We start from the raw sequence: 23,559 nt of genomic DNA on the forward strand, positions 1-23,559 counted from the left end.
ATTATTGTGTTCTTATGCCCACCTCTGATAGCTAGGCAGCACCAGCAATGGAAATAACAATATGCATCATGGTATACATTAAAAAATGGCAGCCCTGTGGTCTGGTTCCACATCAACCTGGTAACATTTGGAAGCTTTAAACATAAGGTAAACTGTGATTATATTGTTACTTCTGTGCTTGTGCTGCACATTGTATCTTTAGCTGTTGTACGAAATCAATTAAAGGGCATAAGAGTGCAACAAACTAACAAACCTCACTGTGAACCTTAAACACCCAACCCAACCATAAAACTCAAATACCAAAAAAATTGACACAATGAAATGCAATACAAATGATAAAAACGGCTAGAAATCACTGGAGCTAAAACTGTATCACAGGAACCAAAATATTTTTAAAGGTCTGGCAATCATATAAGGTTGCACTTGTAGACACAGCATTGCAGAGCAATCAGAGACAACATTACCAGAGATAAATTTTGTAATGACTAGTCTCTCTTCATTTATTTCTCACCAGAAAAACCTAGACCACCTTCTATCCAGATTTTATTTACTCCAGATTGTATTTAATTAAATATGTCACTGACTGTCTCCAAGGTTTAAAGAAGGTTGCCAATGACAAGTCCGCTGTTGTGATCAGTACTATATGTTTGGCATTTATATTGTATAATGAGAATGCATGGTATTTTCCCCTTCTAATGTGATATTAGACAAGTCTGATTATTTTATATTGGTTTGTTTGTTCTAATGTCCTGTTTATCATTGCATTGTGCAATAAACTTACATTTTTAATATATTAGAATATTTACATTCCATAGCAAGGCAGTTTAGAGCATAAAATCAATACAGTACAAAAGAAAACAAACCCACAAATACTACAGATATCTGATATCTCTAATAGAGCCAGTACTAAAAAATCAAAGCTTGAGAATGTTGTCATGAATAGGTATGTTTTAACCAGCTGGTTGAACACCATTACCATAAGGGCCTACATATATCTAGGGAAAGGCTATTGCACAGTATTTCCCATCAGACAAATCTCTGCTGGGTGCAGTATGACTAACAGAGCTTCCTCTGATGATCTCAGTGAATAGTCTGGATTGTAAAGAAGAAGGTAATCACTCAGATTGACTGGACCTTAGCAGCAGAACCTTATACTTGACTTGGTAGCAAATAGGCAGCCAGTGAAACTCCTCTAGTACACAAATGCTATAAATGTGCGGTAGGATGTACCACTGAGCATCCTGACCACTGCGTTTTGAACTAGCAGCAGTTTCTGAACCAACCTTAAGAGGAGCCTCACACAGAGTTCACTGCAGCGATCCAGTCTAGAGGTTACTAATGTATGGGTCAAGCTGTCTCTGTCCAGGAAAGGGCATGGCTGGCATACCAGCTGAAACTCATAGAAGGCGATGTAGGTAAAAGTTAATTGTTCATTTATTTACTATATTTGTATGATGTTCCATACCATGAAGCTATCTCGAAGCCTTACAAAAAATATGTAAAAACAATTGAAATATATAGTAAAACAAAACTATTTTTTTTAAAAGGGAGGGATGAAATTTGCATAAATTCAGCAAAGCAGAACTTGCTGCCCATCCCCTCATTAGAAACATATTTTAAACAGAGAGGCTCAGAATATCTCTGTTATTTAATAGGCTTGTGGAAACACCGGATGCCCAAAAGTTGTTGCCATGCAAACCTCCTTGTAGAGGCTATTATGTAACCAGGTGCCACTACTGAAAAGTCCCTCTCCCGGTTGGTTAAATGAAGAAGCACCTCTTTTTGTCTAAACCAGAAGTTCTCAAACTGGGGTTCATGGACCACAAGTGGCCATTCAGGATGCTTTGTGGGAAACCTGCACCATTTCAATTCTATGTATGCTACGGAATTCAATTGTAACACAATAGAATTAAATATTTAAAAAATAAAAGAAACAATAAATGTAAGTATCTGAAGGTATCTGACGAAGTGTGCATGCACACAAAAGCTCATACCAATAACAAACTTAGTTGGTCTCTACGGTGCTACAGGAGGGAATTTTTTAAATAAATATACAACGAATGACCATACACTATTTGGCACAGATAGGGGCGAAAACCATTAAGTGTTCCATCAAGACCCTCTGCAATTTCCCAGTGGCCTGTGGCGAGGGTGGAGTCGGGAATATTTCACCAGTCAGCTTTGTTGAATGATGCCTGGGTTCTAGCGCAGGGGTAGGCAACCTAAGGCCCGGGGGCCAGATGCGGCCCAATCACCTTCTAAATCTGGCCCGCGGATGGTCCGGGAATCTGCATGCTTTTACATGAGTAGAATGTGTCCTTTTATTTAAAATGCATCTGTGGGTTATTTGTGGGGCCTGTCTGGTGTTTTTACATGAGTAGAATGTGTGCTTTTATTTAAAATGCATCTCTGGGTTATTTGTGGGGCATAGGAATTCATTCATCCCCCCCCAAAAAAAATATATATTCTGGCCCACCACATGGTCTGAGGGATGGTGGACCAGTCCACGACTGAAAAACTTTGCTGACCCCTGCTCTAGCATCAACAAAGAGGGAGGGAGAAGAACACACACCTCTAGCCACTTTCTCCACAGTGCAAATGTAATGTCCCTGGGTTACAATGAAAAACCAAAACAGTCTGGCACATCCAACACCACGTGCCTGATCTTAGGCACCCTCTTCCCCGACCTATTCTCTTCGGGGTCCGCTAAGGAGAAAAGGCTCTCCTGCTGGCTTGGCCTTCCCTTCCCTTGACTGCGGGGCGTGTTGGTCTCCATCGCCTCCGCGCGCGTTCCAAGCCTCCTTGGACACTTCTGAGCAAAGAAATGCACCGGCTCGGGTCGAAAGTGACGGGCAGGTTCACCTTGGGACCCTGGAGCCCGAGGGCTGGGCCTGCCAAGGCCGGGCCTCCTTTGCCCCCCGGTCTACTCGCCCGGGCATTGTTCGCCCACCTCGTCCTTTCTGCTTCCGGAGGCAGCGATGGGAATGATTTGCTGCAGATGACATCAGCTGCCTGGACTGGATGCTGGCGAAGCAGCAGCAGCAAGCGAGCAAGGCAGCGCGCGTGGCTGTGCCGGGTCCCCTCCTCCTCCTCCTCCGCCGACGCCTCCCGCCTCCTCCTCCTCCTCGCCAGGTCCCAGCCCCGCACTGTCTCGGTATAAAAGCGCCGCCGCCTCCCCGCCCTCCCTCACTCACCCGCCCGGCTGCCTGGAGCGCGGTGGTGCCTCTGGAGCGCGCGGTTTTGTGGCTGTTTTTTTCCCGCCCCTCGCGAGGGAAGGAGGCGCCTCTGTGGAACTAAAAGCCTTTTCGTCCCGCCGCCTCTCCTCTCTCGTCGCCGCTGCCTGAGGGGAGAAAAGGCGAGGAGGAGGAGGAGGAGAGGGGCTTTGCCAGGATGGCGACGGTGGTGCTGGAAGCCGAGACGGAGCCGTCTTGTAGCCTCCCCAACGCGGTGCCCCCCTCGCCCAGCCTGTCGCACCGCTTTCTCGACAGCAAATTCTACCTCCTGGTCGTTATAGGCGAGCTGGTCACCGAGGAGCATCTGAGGAGAGCCATAGGCAATATCGAGCGAGGTAAGGCGGCGCCGCCAGGCAGCCTTCCTCCTCCTCCCCTCCCTCTCTCTCCCTCAGGAGCCAGGCGAAGAGATACTTCAGCTGCCGCCCTCCGTCTCTCCAGGGGCGGCCAGTCGGGTGGGGTGGGGAGGGAAAGGGCTGGAGAGGCGACCCACAGGTTGCGTGGCGCGAAAAGTCCCGGCTCCCGCAGCGAGAGGGGGTTTCTGCGCCATCGCAGCCCCGGACTGTGCAGCTAACCTTGGCGCAGCCGCCTCCCCGTCGGAGCTGCTGCTCATTGTGGTCCGAGGTTGAAATCGGTGCGGGGTTTCACTGGGCTGACTTCATGGTCCAGACAGAGAGAGGGTCGAGAAAGGGGAAATTGATGCAACCACTCCCTCTCCTCCCCCCCACCCCCGTGTGTATGTGTGTGTGTGTATTGGGCGGGGGCGAGGATGCTCCTCCGTCTAGAACTGCGGCTCTAGAGTTGGCAGCGATCTTCATCAGCCTCGGTTTCCTACCCAGCCTCTTCTGACTCCGTTTCAGACTCTTCTCGGAGTTGCATTGCGCATGGATTGAAAGAAGCTGCAGCTGGAATCGCGGAAGGGTGTGTTTTCTCCACTGGCTGGCTGCAGTTCTTGGGTGGAGGTGGCGCGCGCGCTGGGGAGGGGGGGCGAGATGGAAGAAAGGGCTCCCTTATAATTAATGGCTTTGTTTTTAACCATAGCTGACTTTGACAGCAAACCAACAAAACAACAACCCTGAAATACAGTCAGAGAAAAGTTGATTCCCCACCACCACCACCGCCTTCTCTGTCGTGGTTGGGGAAGCTTGTACAACATATGCACTCATCAAACAAGAGTCTCTAAATCGGCTCCTGTATTGCAGAACATGTAAGAAGGAGGCATTGCAGGAATCCAGTGGGGATTTCTTTCTTGGGCAGGTGGGTGGGTGTCCAAGGTTGTGTGAATCCCTCTGTCTCACTTGATAGCGGTGCCTTGAGATGCTCATGGCTCTTGAGAATCCTGCAGCAGCAACAGAGTAGGGGGGAGACAGGCTCTTTGATTCCCCCCTCCAAAGATCTGCAATTCTGGCTTTTTGCATTTAGCTGCGCCAATTGGCACAAGGAAGGTGGGAAGGGGATATCACCCCCTCCTCCCATCCTCTGAAAGCAGTTGATCTTGAGTTTGCGCCACTTTTTCCTTCTGTGAGTCATTCCGCCTTCTCGCTCCCAACATTGTCATTAGACACCCTCCCCAACTAGCTGGGCAGAGCAGAGGTCGTTCAGGTCTTTTGCAGAGCCAGCAACAGTCCCTCCTTTGCTTTCTCTTTCTCGCCTCTTGGTGCTGCTGCTGGGGAGTCTGCCCAGAGATACCGGCTTGTGGGCGTGGTGCAGTCCGCAGTGCGGTCCCTATGGCAGCCCATAGCGGACAAAGGGCGTTTACACAGTCAAGGAGAAAAAGAAAAATGCATTAAATAAGCATCGGAAAGTAGACAGGCTTTGCTGCCTGCAAATTGAAGCAAAAAAGATTTGGAGATCTCTTGTGCTGCAAAAGGTGCAGCTCCTGACAAGAGATGCTGCTGCAGCTTCCTTTGTTTCTAACTTTAAGCCATAAGTATCCTGGGGTTTGTTTCAGGAACCTTAGAACAAAACTGAGACTTCAGAAAGATTTTTTTCCAAGAAAAACACTAGTAACAATAAAGGACAGAAGCTCTGGTTATAAAATATTGAGCACGTTCCCTGTTAAATCTTGTCATTGCTCAACTACAGACGTTGCCCAGCTATAGAACTGTATTGTTAACTTTTATTTTATAAAAGTCACATTGGAATACTAGCCGAAACAAGTGGATTTCTTATAGATGATCTTAAATATAATGCTCTGCATTGTGTCATTCTGGGGGATGCAGTTGTGCACTGCAAATGGGATAAATGATACACAAGTGTTAAAAGGCTGTATTCATAGGTTTCATACAAGTCCTTAGTAATATTAAGTTTTTGAGCAAATGCATTTCTTTTTTTAGTGGGTTTTGGCTTTATCTGGGAGAGAACAAGGGATTTCAGGAATCTGCCATTTTCAAAGAACCCTTAGGCAGTGCCTTGATTACATTCTTGCTATATAGGTGTGGTTCAGCAGATGGAGGGCTCCAGTTGGTTCCTATTGTTGCTTCACTCCCTACAAGTGGTTCGAATCCATAATTTCTTTGTGCATCTTTTCTCAAATCCACATTGTAGCGAAGATGGGACTGCCTGCATTGGTGGCTATTTTTATAAATTGACCTGTTTTATCTGACACTTGCTCAGAATGAAAGTCTTTGTTTTAGACTGCTCTGGTTATTTTCTTTTTAGCCTTATCTGAAGTTTTAGCTTAAGCCTGAACTAGCTGTTACTTACTTAAAGTTATTAATAATTGATATAGTAAATGGATGTGTGTTGTGCTCTCAAGGCATCTGATGCCAACTTGCTCACATTGCCCCAGAAGAAATAAGTTTTCTTACTGCACCATTTCCCCCTCCCCCACTTGCTTTATTGTTTGGTTGTAGCTCCTTAGAAACAATGCCTACTTTTAAAAAGCTGAATTGAGAGCAATACATGCTATTTTTAGAAATCCAGGGTCTCTCTTATTAATGATTTTATGCTGAACCTGGTTTGGGGAAGAATGCAGATTTTTCTTTTTCTGTGGAGCTTGATTATATAGTTAATGAGTGGACATATTAAGTTCTCACTTGAAATATGCATTCCCAGCAAGGGCCTCAGTATTTCACGTAACTTACCTGTGCTCTCAGTTTTGTGCCTTGGGCACCACCCTTGAAGATGCTGGATTAATGAGATTAATGAGACTCACTGCAGAGAAATCTGAGAAGACTTCATGTACTGATGACTTATTAAAGGTTTATCCTGAATGATCTGGAGGATGAAGATTTGGTTTTTGTTCTAAATATTGTCAAGAGGGACTTTGTCCAGCATCATTTAATAATCTCCATAAGCTATTTGTTTTAATTCACTGGCTACCCTTTTTCAATATGTAAAAGACTTGACTCTAGGATCTGTACGAAACTCAAGATTTGTGGGTGTGCCCTGGTTGCTAATGGAGGGGGGGGGGGTCTGCTGTAAGGCCTTCTACTCTTCTCACAGAAGAAAATAACTTGATCTCAATTGGAATTCCATTGGTCACTCACATTAATAACAGCAGACTATCTATATATATTTTTCCAGATTTCCCCTGTATTAGTGAATTTTGTGTTGTTTCTTTCATGTTTCTGTCAGAACTGCTGAATCATGGAGCTGTATTGAGGATGGCTGGCAATGGATTGTTAATAAGTTACGACGTTTTATTTTCAAGACATAGTCCTGGCTTTGATCCACACAATTCCCAGTTTGCTTCAACGATACTGCATGATATACAAATGATATATGACTGGAGTTTATTTTTAAACATCAGAAGGCAAATCACTCAATTTGGCTACCTAATGCTTTGTGCTGTGATGGCCCATCTTCAGGTGGTCTGATCATGAATGATCATTGCAAGTATGACCCCCACAAGAATACACACACACACACACACACACACACACCTCAATTCAATCTTAACCACATGACAAATGATACTGAATGTTGCTCACAATGGAGACCATGAAATATGAACACTGTATTATTGTGTTGCATTAAACAAATTCTGAATATACTCTATGGAAGAGCAGTAAAAATCTGCAAGGAAATGAAGGTCAGATTCAAAGCAGAAATCATATCTGTATCTCTACACTAAACAACTGGGTCAAAACATCCTCTCTTTGATATTTCCCTGTACTGGATTGAACAAAGAACTGTCACAAAGTACAGTAATACTATTTCTTTTTGTTACTTTTGAATCTCTGGCTGTATACAATGACACTGAGAATAAATGTCATTGAAAACTATCTGCTTGGTGAAGTTTTTCATCCTCTTGTTGACTTTGATGGGGGCTATATGCATAACTGTGTAGGATTGCAGCTTTATTCTAACCTTCAAGTGTAAGGCACAGTTTAAAAGGTAAAGGTAAAGGTATCCCTGACCATAAGGTCCAGTCACGGATGATTCTGGGGTTGCATGCTCATCTCGCTTTACTGGCCGAGGGAGCCGGCGTACAGCTTCCGGGTCATGTGGCCAGCATGACTAAGCCGCTTCTGGCAAAACCAGAGCAGCGCACGGAAACACCGTTTACCTTCCCGCTGGTGCAGTACCTATTTATCTACTTGCACTTTGACGTGCTTTTGAACCGCTAAGTTGGCAGGAGCAGGGACTGAGCAACAGGAGCTCACCCCATCGTGGGGATTCGAACCGCCAACCTTCTGATCGGCAAGCCCTAGGTTCTGTGGTTTAGACCACAGCGCCACCCGCGTCCCCTAAGGCATGGTTTACACATGGCATATTCATCAGCCACTAAGTATGGAAGAGATAGGTGATATGCATGTGTGATACAGGTCACAGATCAGTAAGCTCAGGCTTCTTGGTCTCTGGGATGGAGAGTATGATTATTGCTTTCAGTGGAAGAAATCCTAGGCTCTGTTCCTGGACATATCCTGGGCACCACACCTTTCAGGGATTTTTTCTTTCTTTAGGGGAAGGATTGTAGTTTGGTGGTACAGCAGATGTTTTGTGAACAAATGTCCTATGTCTAATCTGTAGCATCTCTAGTTGAAATTGGATAAGTGAGCACGCAGACAGTTCTGGGTTAGAAGGACAAATAGTTTGACCTAGTATTATCTATATTCCTATTGCAGGCTCAATCTTCCTTTCTCCTTATACTTTTCAGTGGAGACAGTTTTGCATTTGGTTGAGGAAGATGTTATGAGTCAGTTCAAAGTGTGAATCTGCCTCCCCCCCCCCTTTTGGACTCTGACACTAGTGGTCATTACTGAATCTTGGAAGTTTCCACAAGGAACAGGGATGAAGGTCCATTCTAATTTAAATGATGTAGGCTTTTCAGCAAAAATTGAATTCAGAAACTCCAGTGCCCTAAATGGTTGGGAACATGATTTAGCTTATATGACTGACACATTTAGTAAACATATCCAACAAAAATACAGCAGATTAATTTTTCATCCTATATAAATCTCATAAGTTTTTGCAATAGCCAGATAGTGACTCATCAGGGATTATCAGCAAATTTCATTAAGTATTTCTTTCCATCTAAAACACATCTGTAAGTATTTCAGTATGCCTCAAAGTTTGTTTAACCATTGTATGTAACACTTATGGAGAGTTCTAGAACATATAAATGCACTTAAAACATATATGCATTTATATCTGGCATTTTTAATCTGTCTGACAAGCTGATTGTTTTAAAATTAGATAAGGACTGTGTGAAAATTGTCTAAGACATCCTCCCCCCCTTTTTTGCCAAGATCATGTGCAACAGAAGGATCAAGCAACTGTAAATGTCATTGGTGGTACAGAACCACCATTGGAGTGACTCTATTTTACTGCACATAAAATAACCACTACTCCCAAAAACCGTATTAAGAGGAAAACTAGACTTTCTTTCTTTTTTTTGCCTAGTGAGATTTTGTTGCTATTGCAAGCATTTTGAATGTAAGCTAGAAAATGCTGGAATTTAAAACTGCTCTCACATAACTTTTAAAAGCTTTATATGATTAGCTAGGTCCCTTGAAATGATGTCTCCTTAGCCGCATCATAGTACGGTACATTTTTAAAATATAAACTAGCATTTAATTCCAACTAGCAGTATTCACCCATTCTAATATTACTGTGCTGTAAAGCTCCCCTATTTTTAGAAAACCATTCCATGGTTTCAAGCTCCATATATTAAATGAGGGATGATAAACTTGTGGTCCTCCAGATGCTGTTGAACCCAAACTCCCACCAACCCATCTGGCATAGCCAGTGGTTGTGTTTTATGGGAGTTGTACTCCACCAATATCAGTAGGTTCACAGGATCCCCATTCCCATATTAAATGCTTCTTATGCACATGTTTACACAAGTATATAAGCACAATCTTCTAGATTCTACTGCTTTTTTTTTTAACATTAGACAAAAAATTTAACCATTTAGATTTTCTTTAACTTTCTTCTATACTTTGGTTTTGTTTTGACTTCCTCCCTCTGAAAACAGGCAAGTGACCTTTTGAAATACGACATAGCAACTAGTTTGGACTTGCTTTTCAAGACATCTCTGCTTATTCTGCCATGTAGAACTACTGCTTGCAGGCTTTTTTAAATATATAGTTACAATCCTAAAACTGTCTTGGATTGTTATGTGCATTTAACATTTAGTATTTGTGTCTTGTAGAGCCCTGTATCACAGGGAAGCCTTTCCCAAGCAAACAGTAAAATTCTGTTCTTTTTCTTTTTTTAAAGTGCACTTTGGTTTAAAAGTTTTAGTGCAGCACATTAATCTGGGGGTGAGTGAACATCTACATCAGGAGTAAGAGGGAAATAAAGATCTAAATTGGGATCTACTGCCCCTTTGGATCCTGCCGCCTCACCTCATAGGTGGATTTAGGTGAGCATGACCTGTTTGGTCATACTGGGTGTGTTGCCATAGGGGCACCACAACTGTTATGTAGAATGGAAGGTGAGAGATGGTTTGGGGCACTGAATTTTGGTATTGCACAGGGTGCCATTGAAATTCGAAACCCCAAGGTCTGCGACTGCTCACCTGACCTCCTGGATGGGCAGGTCCGGATGGTATGTACTGGAGAGATTGGAGTTCTACAAAGGGAAAAGTGAGCGATTTCTTCACTAGAAAAAGAGGGCCTCATACATACAGGCCTCAAACGAAGACTAGCATCCACTGATGTGATTGCCTGCATAAAGAAAGTTGTGAGGCTTTGGGCTTGTCACAAGTTGCCACAGAGTCTGGATCTGAGATGGAAATGAGGGCTAAAGCCAGAAAACATGGATGGAGGGCTAGGGATGAGGTACTAGATCAGAGTCAGGGATGAGAGTTTTAGTCGCACACAGGATGGAAGTCAGATTCACCTTACTTCACTTCATCAAATATAATGATGGAGTGGAGCAAGGTGAAGCAGTGCAGGCTGAGGCAAAGCAAGTGCAAAGGATGGAAAAGCAGGTGTGCTACCCAATGGAATGACTTAAGACTGCCTAATAATAATAATAATATAATTTATTTATACCCCGCCCATCTGGCTGGGTTTCCCCAGCCACTCTGGGCGGCTTCCAGCAGAATATTAAAATACAATAGTCTATTAAACATTAAAAGCTTCCCTAAACAAGACTGCCAAACCAGCCTAGAAGGAGCTGTCAGGCTGTGGTGCTAGTTGACAGTGTTCAGGCTACTACTTACAGCCCTATGGTGCCTGGTCTTGTCTGTCTGTCTGCCTGCCTGCCCGTCTGTCTGTCTGATAGTACTGGTGCAGGAGATAGGCTGGTTGCCAGAGGGGGCCCCTTCAAAACACTCCCTGTCCACCAACCCCAGGCACTTTTGCTTGGGAATCAAATAGCTAGCTAGCTGAAGGCCCTCTTCCAAGCACAAACTATGTAACCCAACAATCCCATTTATTATGGAAAGCCCAGAACAAAAGGGTAGATTGGCACACTGGTGTAGTTGCTATAACTGCTACTATTTATAGCACTATGGTTCATGCTTTTCTTTGTAAATTGCAGTGTGGTTAACAAGAGCTTGACAAGGTTGCTGTTGTGAGAAGAAATGAAAAATAATGTTCCTTCTTGTGATAGGAATTTGGATTTTGAGTCATATGGGTAATAAATGAAAGCGTGAAAGACACCAACTAAATGTGGCCTATTCAAAATTAGTCGCCCCTTTTTGAGTTTTAGCCACACTTTCATATATGGCTAAAGACTAATAAATGAATTTCACTCTTCCATTGTGTTTATACATAAAGAAGTGGGCAATGTAATTCAAATTAGTGATTGTGAGGAAAGAAATGTGGTCTCAGCTGACCCAAGATACCCTAAATCCAATGTACGCTTTCAAAGTAAATCAGAATAACAGATTTGTCCATTGTATTGTATCGTATCTGTAATCAGTATTTTTCAACGAGGGAAGTTTTGTATTTTGTATGTTACAACTTATTTAAGCTGCATAAGCAAAGTTTCAGGTGCATAAGCAAAACTAATTTACTGAAAATAAAATGTTACCAAAAAAAAAGTTACTAGGAAGAAGTTACAAGAATTTTATGCATGCAGAATGAGTAAAAACAAAACAAAAAAACCATTCCAAATTAACTATGTTGTAAACAGATTTGAAAATATTATCAGTTGTCACCCCGTAATCCTGCTACATAATAACCAAATTAGTAACAGGTCTAAAAGTTGTGTTTACAAGGCCTTGAGCAGAAATTCATTCAACAACTACTGTACTGTATTCAGAAGAACTAGAAAATGCTCAGCATGGTGATGGATGGGGTCCTGGAAAATGAGGCCAGATAATTTATTTATTTTTAATCACCATGTGGCTTTTAAGAGCATAGGGTATTCAGACAGGGCACAGATTTTATTAAAAGAAAATTCAGAAATACGCAATCTGTTTGTATCCAATAATTACATGTATTTTATTTATCTTGGTTTTTAGGGATCCGGTCATGGGACACAAACCTCATTGAATGCAACTTGGATCAAGAACTTAAGCTTTTTGTGTCTCGCCATTCGGCTCGATTCTCTCCAGATGTGCGGGGTAGGTTTTATTTTTCTGTCTTTACCCATAAACAGCATAGAAGAATGTAAAAAAACTTACTGGCATAATGGAGCATGATTTCAGTTTAATTCATCAAACTATTATTTCCCCCTATGGCAAAACAAGCCTTTTGGATAATGTGTGTTCATGTAGATAGAATTATTCGTGGCTCTTCTGTTAAAAATAACACCACACAGTGGATATAAACATGGGATCACAGCCATAGTCTGTAATTCAAACATGCTTGCAAGGAAGTAAGTCTCATTGAACTCCGGGGGATTTAATTCCCTGGAAATATTCCTAGTTGGGCAAAAAGCCTTGTAAACAGCTATGCTGTGTATCCTATTTTGCACATGGGTTCTGTTTCTGGACAAACATTTTTGCAGAGTTCTACATTTTCCTCATATACTCCCTTTTGTGCAATAAAATAATAGCGCAAAGAAAGCCCCACTGAATTGAATGGTGCTTACTCTCAGGTAACTGGGGTTAGCACTTTTGCCTAAACTGTAACTCTGCATATCAATTACATTTAAAATAATTGTAACTCTGCCATAGTAGTTACATTTAAAATAATTGGTCAGAGTTCTTAAGTGGTTATAGATTGACATGGAAATTTGAATAAGCAAATAGTACTTAATGGCCATCCATGGCATTAGTATTTTTTTTGCTGCTGCATCATGTTAGGCTTATGGTCTCCTAGATCCTTTACACATGTACTATTGGCAAGCCAGGTGTCCTCCATCTTATATTTGTGCAGCTGGTTCTTCCTGCCCAAGTGTAGAACCTTACCTTTGTCCCTATTGAAATTCATTTTGTTAGTTAGGACCCTGATATAAATATAAATTAAACACATTCTGGGTTAGAGAGGGAGACCGAGACAGAGACAGAGAGTTCAGTCTCAGTCTGGCTCTTCTGCAAGCTTGTGTGTTCACATGCCTTTCCTGACCCAGTTCCCTTCATAAGGCTCATGTAAGGAGGGAAAGTGTTGTGTTAAGTGACTAACACTTGCCTGGGTTGTCTGTATGCTCAAGTTTATAAATAAAATGCTAGCAAGTCTTCACTCACACTCAGGATAAAATTTAGTAACTCTTAAGTCTACCCACGGAGCTTAGTGAACCTGCCCGTAAGCTGAAGTGACCTTCTGAAAGGTCTTGCCAAAATGTTTAGGAATCTCACTCCCTTGTTGGAAAGTGTTGGGGTGTTTATCAAGCTGAACTTGCTTGTTTTGGTCTAGTCCAGGCATGGCCAAACTTGGCCCTCCAGATGTTTTGGGACTACAACTCCCATCATCCCTAGCTAACAGGACCAGTGGTCAGGGATGATGGGGATTGTAGTTCCAAAACATCTGGAGGGCCAAGTTTGGCCATGCCTGGACTCTAGTCCCACTTAGTTAGGGGTAGAGCAATCATAACCCCTGATACACATTGCTGAAAAGGAATTATTGGGGTGCTGGCTTCATTGCTGCAGTTGTCCCTGGTGCACCTGCTTAAAGTGTGGTGATGCTACTGCTGACAGCATCAGTCCCTGCAGCAGCTGTCATAAGACCTCAAAAGCAGATATTTTAGGGCAGGGTGGTGGTGTGCTATGGTGTTGGCTCTGTTTGATTCAAAGCTGGTTCATACCTGAGGAGGAGATGAAGCCAGGCCTCTGTGCTAGTCTGCAGCTGGCAGGGCAAAAAACAAAGCTTGATCCTATCAATGGAGGAGCCTGCTGCTCCATTCTACCCCAGCCTTGGATTAGGACTGTTCTCCTAGTCACAAGGAATTAGCCCCAATGTACACATGCAGCAGAATTAGGCAGTAGAAATGGGCTGCATTGCTTCAGGCAGAGGTCTTCCCTTTCAAAATAATCTTCAGATTTATTTTAGATATACTTCCTGCTGTGTAGACTTTCTACTTGCAGGGGATTTCTTTAATGTAGGGAAGCAGTGTGAGTCTGCTCCTGAAGTCTGAAGAGGTAGAGTCAGTTCTACTATCTTAGTCTGTTGTATGCATAGACTTCAGCCTTACTCTTAGAGGAGACCTGTTCAGGTAAGGATCAACACAGAATACTTGGGTAGGAGGAAAAACAGCCTCTCCGTAACTGTAGAACTTGAACAAAAACCTATTTTCTTATAAAAAATAAGTAGCAATATAGGCAAGCTTATAATGAGCTACTTCTTGGATCCTGCCGAATGCCAGGACTGGCTATCACCAATGACATTCTGATTATTTTTGTGTGTCTTGCACTTCATAGTATTTTGGCCTGGCCTGGATCACACTGCTGTTTTCTTTTGCTGTAATTTCATTCATTTTCTTGCAGCATTGCATCAGATTTTGTAGCAGAAACTATAACTGGCAATTGCATTTCCCCCCGAAATTCAGAAAAAAGAAATGGCTCTGGGTTGTCTTTTTTTGGCTTCTACAAAACAGTGAAACAAATATGTGGATGTAGTCTTCTAAATGGCCGTGTTCCACAAGTTCAAAAGTATGTTTACAGTATTGTACACTATGCAGATTGTGCTGAGTGTATGAGCCAATTTCATATTTGTTTGAAGATACATCTTTTTTTAATGTAGTGAGAGAGGATAGGTGAGATTTTATTCCTAAAGTATTTAACATAAAATCTGATTTAATAATACTCTGATGTAAAAGTTTTAAACGCTGGTGCAGCTTAGCTACTTGTGGCACTATTGCAGCGCTGTTCTAATCCTGACTTGATGATGTTTTGTGACTCTGCATTCCTCTTTGCGTATTATCTGCACACCTCTTGCCACCCTCGGCTCCTTTGGGAGGAAGAGCGGGATATAAATTCAACTCAGTAATATTTTTTTTAAAAAAATGCATCCTAAGGATATATATGGTGACCACGCCAAATTTAGGATTAGGTTTTAAGAAACACCAGGTGGTTGATTCAAAGCTATGTGCCTTTCTGCACAGTGGGAAGCTAATGTACAAAGGGTTTGTCTCCTTTCAGATTCCATGTTAGTTGTAAAGCGCAAATAGTAGAATTGGGAAGTACCTTCAGATGTGGAGCTCAGTGTATACTTCTAAGGATCCAGGTGTGTGCATTGAAGCCACCGGATTGGATGTGAAATTGGAGAAATCACTGCAGCAAATGTCTCACTTTGATCAAAGGCTGTTAAAACTCTTAACGTGGCCAGTGTGTTTGATAGCTTCATTCAAGAACTAAAATAATGCAAATCCTCCTTTTCAAATGAATAAAGCAGGATTATATTATCTTTTGAATGGAAAGATTTGGTGTACTCTAGGAAATATTTTCCAGGAACAATATTTTTGGTCTAGACTTGTACGCTTAATCTGTCATTGTGTCGGATTACAGTTTAATTGCATGTGACTAATTCATCACCACCTTTATGGCGTGCAGTTGTGGATATGTTTCATGAACTGCAGTATTTGAACAAAATGCTGGAAAGCAATGTTCCAGGCATGGAAAGCAATCTGTCTTAAACCTGAAACACCTAAGAATTTATTTATTTTTTAAAAAACAAGGTTTGTTTTCAAGACACTAAAAATTACCATTATAGGATGCATCTGTGTTTATCCTAGCTGCATAGTTAGAAATGCAGCCTGACTTGTACATTTGCCCATTTCATTGTCTCTGTGGGCCTTTGTTCTTCCATTCCTTACAATGCCAAGCCAAGGATGCTTCTGTGACTGTAGTCACAATAGGCAGTGAAACCTTGTAAGATGGAGGCACCTAAGCCTCATGATACACAAAGTAGAGTTTCACTTCATGAGATTATAGTACCCTTGCTGTTTAAGACCCTTGCTGAAGTTAAACAACAAATTTTGCACTGGTGTCGGCATTGTGTATTTTATGTTAAACAATCGAGATGTCTAATTAATGGTTGCTATGACAACAAAGAAACCCAAATGTCATAATGCAGTGGTAAGCAGCTTGTTCAGGGGGCGGAGCCAGTGTGATGCTTCCATTTGCAGCAGAAGGGCAAAAAGGATGCCTACCACAATAAATGCAGTCTTGCTGTATCCAACCCATGCCCCATATTACATCTGTGAAAGTGTCCAGGAGCAGAAACAACAAGGGAAAATAACTGATGAAGGATTAATGGAGAATTAAACCAATGTTCATGGTGGAATCCAGCTGATGCCAATGGAAAGGGTTTTTGATGTAGCATACATATCTAATAACAGAAGAGGAGTAGGGGGTATTTACCAATTCACTTTTCCCTCTACAACCCTTCCACCTTGTTTGGTGAATTCTTCAACTCTCTGGAGTCTATTTTTAGATTGTGCTGGGGGTTTCAAGGGAAATCAGAAAAGGCCTCCCTTCTTCTGTTAAGGGAGGTGTCCAAAGGAACAAAAGCCCTTCAGTGAGCATAAGTGCATCAACTGGCTTCTACCCCCATGTTTTTACCAATCTGTTTCACGATAACTTGAAAGGAGGAGGTATAATTGCAGTGCTATACACATTTACTTGGAGAGTAAGTCCTGTTGAATTCAGTGGCTTTAATGAGGCTTTAATGGCCCCATGGAAAAGACTAGTATGTTAAAGTCATCAATATTCCAATATTAATTCTTTGATTAATATATTCATACCCATTCATTATCCCACAACACTATGTTTCAAAGAACACTTTCTTAATTATCAGCAAGCATTTCCATTTTAAACTTTAAGCTTTGCTTGCTCTCTAGCAAGCCAGTGTGGTGTAGTGGTTAAGAGCGGTAGTCTTGTAATCTGGGGAACCGGGTTCGCGTCTCCGCTCCTCCACCTGCAGCTGCTGGGTGACCTTGGGCCAGTCACACTTCTCTGAAGTCTCTCAGCCCCACTCGCCTCACAGAGTGTTTGTTGTGGGGGAGGAAGGGAAAGGAGAATGTTAGCCGCTTTGAGACTCCTGAAGGGGAGTGAAAGGCGGGATATCAAATCCAAACTCTTCTTCTTCTTCTTCTACTTCTAATATTACATGGAGTGATGAACGAATTAGGAATGAAGACTGCACAAGTCTGAGTTGTAACTGAATAGCCATTTCAGTCTTAATACTTGTGCTGCTTCACAACTGGATAGTTGTGGCATGCTAGTATTCACCTGCTAAGCATTTGATCTTGTATACTTTTCATTTTAACTCCTTAAAATAAATCACAAAGCATATGCATGTCGCTGGATTATTGGACATGGTGTATTTTAACAAAATAGGGAAATATTGGGTGTGGTTCAAGCAGTGCTGGTTTCCATCCAGTTTCATTAGTATACTCGTAAGGTGCATGTGGAAGTCTGTGCAGAATAGAGAGCTGCAACCACTGGAATGTAGCAAGAACAGCTGTGCATTCCAAAGAGGTTTTATGTTTTATAGTAGTGGATAGGAAGGAGTAGCTATAAGCATAGAGCTGTAGTTATTTAACTTCCTTTTCCTCCATTCCTTGGAATGGTTTGTTCTCTACCAGCTGACTTGGAGCACTGTGAAACAATATTGTGAAATAATGGTTTAAATGCATTCCAGCTTTGTCATCTGGCTTTGCAAAGACATTTAACATTTTCGAGGGATAGCTAGCATGCATTGCTATGAATCTGCCCACTTACTGCATCCAGCATTTGAGACTCTGCTTTGTGTTCTGCCAGTTTCAGAGGGGTGACTGATAGGTACACAAGAACATTTGTGGCTCCCAGACTGTGGGAAGTTTGGTTGGATCCCTCTCTTATGACCATCACCAGATCTATTGTTGACCTTCTTATTTTTTTTATTTGATAGCTTCTGAACTTCTCTTTGCGGTTATTTTTGTTTTGTTATGTTGACTTGCATCTACATCTCTTACCCCCTTGTTTTTATTATGCTGGTTTGTTTAATTTTGTAATTGTAAGTGAATCCCACTTTTGAGGGGGTAGTTGTTAGGAGTGATGGGTGAGGTTCTATATTTGGGGATTTTTAAAAAAAAAACTAATGTGAAGTTTTAATACTATTTACTTTATTTATTAAATTTATGTCCTGCCCTTCCTCTCATAGGTGCTCATAGTAGATATACTGTGGTGCGAAGAAAATTCAATACCCCATGGCACAGCAGTTTTGCAAATTTGTAAAGTTAAAGCTGCTTCAAAAACTGAAGCAGCTATGCAACTATTTCATTAAACTCATAAAGAGCAGTCTTAAGATTTCTGATTGCAGAAGAGTGTTATTTCTGGAATAACTCATAAGAGTGGATCATAATGGCTTGGCAGATCTTTGGATTATTCCACTCTGACTCCCCTAATTGACTGAAATCTTCAATGCACATCTTTATACTTTCTCTTAGAGAGAAAGAAAATGGTGACTAGGAGACAGAGGTTAGATTCATTTAGCTGATTCATGCCGATGGATCCTTCCTTAGTTTTCTCCATGGAGGCGTTGCTGTTAGCAACTGTACCAAAGCATCGCTATCTGTAGCTACACAGTAACAATGAGTTGGGGAAAACAGATGTCTTAAAAGTTCCCTGGATTGTGTTCATTCTGTAGGTGGGGGGAAGCCCTATGATTTCACCAACTGTAAGTAGCATTAAAACTGAATGTGTTTTGAAGAAGCAAAGTAGAATATGTGCTGTGTCAAACCTGGTTTCTATATTGTGCACCTTCTGACCAAAGTGCTGGCCTTTAAAGTAAAATAGCTTTCTGGATACATGAGCTAAAACGTTTGATGCTGAAAAAGAGGGCAACAAAGTCCCCCCCCCAAAAAAAAAGGGTTATATAATGCATTTCCAGTATGGAATGAAGTTCGATGTAGGAAAAAGTGGGATGAATTCCCACAGATTTCAATTTTACATTGAGTGCACATAGTGATTTCCATGTAGAAAACATGTAAAACTTTGAGAACCACTTCTGTGCTGAACTAATAATGAAAACCAATAACATGCAATCTTGCATGTTAAAAGACTAAAATTTCTGTGGTGCCCCCTTTCCTTGATGCCCTAAGCACGTGCTTATTTTGCTTTACAGCTAATCCAGCCCTGATTATGCAGCAGCTAGAAGGTGGCAGGAGGAGGCAAGGCTCGTAAAAAAACAAAGCCCTGGGTCTGGGCACTCCAAGGGTGGTGGTTGCCTTAAATACAGTACAGTGGTACCTCGGGTTACATACGCTTCAGGTTACATACGCTTCTGGTTACATACGCTTCAGGTTACATACTCCACTAACCCAGAAATAGTGCTTCAAGTTAAGAACTTCAGGATGAGAACAGAAATCATGCTCTGGCGGCGCGGCAGCAGCAGGAGGCCCCATTAGCTAAAGTGGTGCTTCAGGTTAAGAACAGTTTCAGATTAAGTACGGACCTCTGGAACGAATTAAGTACTTAACCCGAGGGACCACTGTACTGGCATCCACAAGAACCACAAGAGTCCCAGTAGGTTCTGGAACTTGGAAGCTTCTGTTTATTTTTTTCTCTATAGAATTGGTAATTTATCAGATCTGAGTAAATAACTTTCACCTTAACTTTTTGAAGATTTTTTGTTATACACCTTTTAAATGTTTTAGCCATCTGAAAGATATATTAGGAGAGTCATAAAAGCCCATTTGCTCTAATGTGTCTGAAGACAGGATTTAGCAGTCTGCTAATTTAATATTACTCATAATCATTTGTCCTAGTCTATTGAATTTTTAAAGTTGTCATTATCAGTTTTAAGCTGCAGCACTCCAATTTCTGAGAAGTTCATTAAGACTTAAAAAGATTTAAATATTCTTCAGTAGGTAATAAGGAGCCTTCAAATTTAGCACTTATTAAAAACTTACAATTGTAATATTTTACTGTCTGCATTTTTTGGCTAATTCTATTTATTTTTAAAAGATTTTTTTTTTAAGGGGGAAGGTTTCATGCAGAAACAAAACAGATCTTGTACAATAATTCCAAAACCTTAACACACTTTGGTTATTTGTGTATGGCACAGTAATTAAGTCTTGCGGTATCTCCTTGGAGGTGAATCACAGCATGATTCAAAAATCACATATAGAGTTTGTGGCTCCTCCATTTGTATTCATAAAGAAACCCAAGTGGGAATGGCTGCTTTGCCCCTAACAACTCCCCCCTCCCCATTAAACCCTGTAATTACATCAAGAATTATAATTTGTCTTTGGCTTCAGTGGGATAATGTCATTGCATGTCAAGTTGGGGATTATCAAGTGGAAGGAGACCCTGCTGACATTGTCATTTTATGTTAAATAGGAGAATCTGATTTTAATTCATCTCATAATGATTCAGTAGAGTATAGCCATTTACTAGGCAAGCTAATAGGAGCATCTATATAATAACCCTTTACCACCAATTACAAGCAAGACAGGAGACACAAAAGTATTTCTATAGAATCATTAGTTCAATAAATAGGAGTAGCTGTGTTTCAGCTGTTACACTACATGGCGCAGTCTGAGAATTCAGGAATCGAATGCTTAAAGTCAGTGGCCCCATTTATCCTCAGCTTTACAAATGAATAAATAAATGAATAGAATATAAAAAGGGCTGCAAATTGTGGAGTTAGGGTTCTTTTAAAAAGTTTGCTTCCCCTGCCTTAGAAACCATTATTAGCATTTTAAAATGAGCAACAAACTTGATGTGCTTCTTCTTCCTTCCCACCAGCCATTCCCTGCCCCAACACAGCTCCTGCTTCTTTTCTTTTCTTCTCCATCAATTGCTCCCTGCCATTCTTACCAATGCTACAATCTTCTGAGCTCCCAATCCTTCAGTCCCAGAGGATGGAATAAAAGCAAGTCACTCTTGCATCTCTACCACGTATGAATGAGAAAACTAGCCTCTCCACTCACTCCTAGCACTGAACTGCCAGAAAGCTGCAGCACATTTGGGATGATTATCTTCCATGTTGGCTATCAGAATGGCTTACTTTGTACCATCAAACAAATCTTATTTGCTTTTGGGTTTGCTTTTTCATCAAATTCTGTAATTTCAAAGCACGAGAGCTTTATAGGAATTAGGCATCCTCATTTTAGATAATTGGTTAGGTTTATGTTGTTGCTATGGGACGCGGGTGGCACTGTGGGTTAAACCACAGAGCCTAGGACTTGCCGATCAGAAGGTCGGCGGTTTGAATCCCCGCAACAGGGTGAGCTCCAGTTGCTCGGTCCCTGCTCCTGCTAACCTAGCAGTTCAAAAGCACGTCCAAGTGCAAGTAGATAAATAGGTACCGCTCCGGCGGGAAGGTAAACGGCATTTCCATGCACTGCTCTGGTTCACCAGAAGCGGTTTAGTCATGCTGGCCACATGACCTGGAAGCTGTACGCCGGCTCCCTCGGCCAATAAAGCGAGATGAGCGCAACAACCCCAGAGTTGGCCACGACTGGACCTAATGGTTATGGGTCCCTTTATCTTTATGTTGTTGGTTGGTTGGTTGGTTGGTTGGTTATTTTACAACTAATTGTCCATGTTTGGAGCAAGAAATAACATTAAAATACAGTAAACAATGTTTGATTTGAATAAAACTAGGTTGTTAGGGATGGTTTAAGAGAGAGAGTTCAGATCATGCTGGCCCAAGGATCCTTATAGTCAGCATCTTCCTTTCAGCCAAAAAAGGCCCATCGCAAAGGTTTACATCCAAATACAAAATTCAAGTAAAAAAAAAAAGGACTCACACAAAAAATAGACAGCAAAGTCTTAATGTTAAAAGAAACATTAAAAGCCAAATATTAAAAGCACTGGTGTTTCTGATTAAAAGAGCAGTCCGTGCAAAGATACCAAAGAGAGCAAGTGTAAATCCTTAGGGAGCAACTCCTCTTTGTCAGGGTCCCAGGCAGGTATAAAAGCTTAACCCCTTAATGGTTCAAGCGCAGTCACTCCCCTGTAGCAATGTCTCTAACAATGGCCATTGAAATACTCTAGTGAAGTCCACAATAAAGTCTTTCCTCCATTGTTTGACCCTCTTCAAGTGGCATTCATACAGCCTGTAGATTGGAAATGATGGCTAATAACTCTTGACAACTCATCTTCTATGTGTTTTATTAATCCCTCTTAAAGCCATTTAAGCCAGTGGCAGTGAATTTTCCCAAGTTAATTATATGCTATCTGAAAAAGTACTTTCTTTTTAGATGCCATACTTTCTTTTTGCTCCATACTATTAATAAATGTCAGTCATATTCTGCTTTAATTATGTTAATTTCTCCCCCCAAAAAACTAGTTTTTCAAAGGGAAGATCTTCCTTCTCTGTACGTTTTTTCTATGGTACCCCTTTGAAATGCTGGCTATCAGAATTGCACACAGTACTCCAAATGTGACTGAACCATAGGTTAATATTATGATTTTGATTGTTTTTTTGCTTGCTTTGAACTTGTGGATTGCTTCTACAGTAAGAAAATGTGTAAGGTAATGTGCAATAGAAGTTAATGCCTGGTTTTTAACCAGTAGCTGGCACTAAAAAAAGTTGTTATTCACAACCACTTGCTTATAAAAGTTTGATTGTATTCCCACTTAAACTTCTGCATATGAATACTACTAATGCTGAATATATTAAATATTTATTAACAGTTTCCACCATTGCCTGTTTTTCTAAAAAAAAGTAAGTCATTTGACCACAAAAGCACCAGTCATTAAATATCATCAGAAAACTGGCTTTCTAAAATTTTAGAATCGTTATCGTCCCTGCTGTTATTATTAGAATGTAAAAAAATAACATCAGCTAAAACACTTCCCTTATGTTCTGAGATAAAAACTCTATTTTTCTGCATATCCCCAGCAATAAGGTATGAAAGACATTTGACAGAAACCAAAAGGCCCTGCCTAAGTCCCTGTGAGCAGAATCCCCTGAGCGCTTTAGATTCTGAGCGATGCCTCTCTTTCAGAGATTGGGCTCCTGTGGAGACAGGGGGAAATGTCATGTAATTCTTGACTTGGTCTGGGAAGATGGCAGTTCAAAACCTTACTCAAAACATGAAGGTCTTGGGTGGCATTCAATTGAATACAGGGTGATCCTTGAAGGGAAATCCTGGGTGCAGGAGGAAAAATGCAGGCTTTAGCCTGAATCATGAGAGGAAGAGGTTTGTGCAACCCCAGTCCTTCTCACTGTCTTCACTGCTGCCATCAAGTGGGTATATTTGTTTCCTAGCTACATCCACCAAACATCCCCTGACATCTGGAATGTACTTACTGACCCTGCCAGCTCTCTGTACTAGGTGGTGTGGTGAAACAATTTGCCGTGAGGTGAATAACAAGGCCTCAGACAGCAGTATGCCAGAACAAATGTAGCTTTTGGAAAGGTTTTTGTAAGGCAGACAGTTGAATATTTTCAGGAGGAGGAAGCCCTAATTTTAAAATGGTTGGAACAGTTGAACTCTTAATGTTCAGCTTTGTCTGCTCCAGGAGTCAATAGATTCACTGTAGCTCTTGGCATCTTCCTTCTGATTTTGGCTCTTCTTTCTCTGTTTGGTTATAGTTGCATACACCATT

General features: G+C 41.5%; 1 protein-coding gene across 1 annotated transcript in view; it reads left to right on the forward strand.

Annotated features, from left to right (window-relative positions):
- Nucleotides 1-3,034: 3,034 nt before the first annotated feature.
- MAP1B (microtubule associated protein 1B) overlaps nucleotides 3,035-23,559 on the forward strand; it is a 68,974-nt gene continuing 48,449 nt past the window's right edge. Inside the window, exons 1-2 of the mRNA XM_083465141.1 lie at nucleotides 3,035-3,568; nucleotides 12,097-12,198. Of these exons, the coding sequence (XP_083321267.1) occupies nucleotides 3,391-3,568; nucleotides 12,097-12,198 (280 nt within the window). The 5' untranslated portion in view covers nucleotides 3,035-3,390. The remainder of the gene's footprint in view (nucleotides 3,569-12,096; nucleotides 12,199-23,559) is intronic.

Source organism: Podarcis liolepis, assembly GCF_965112155.1.
Source record: "Podarcis liolepis genome assembly, chromosome: 11".
NCBI classification, from domain to species: Eukaryota; Metazoa; Chordata; class Lepidosauria; order Squamata; family Lacertidae; genus Podarcis; species Podarcis liolepis.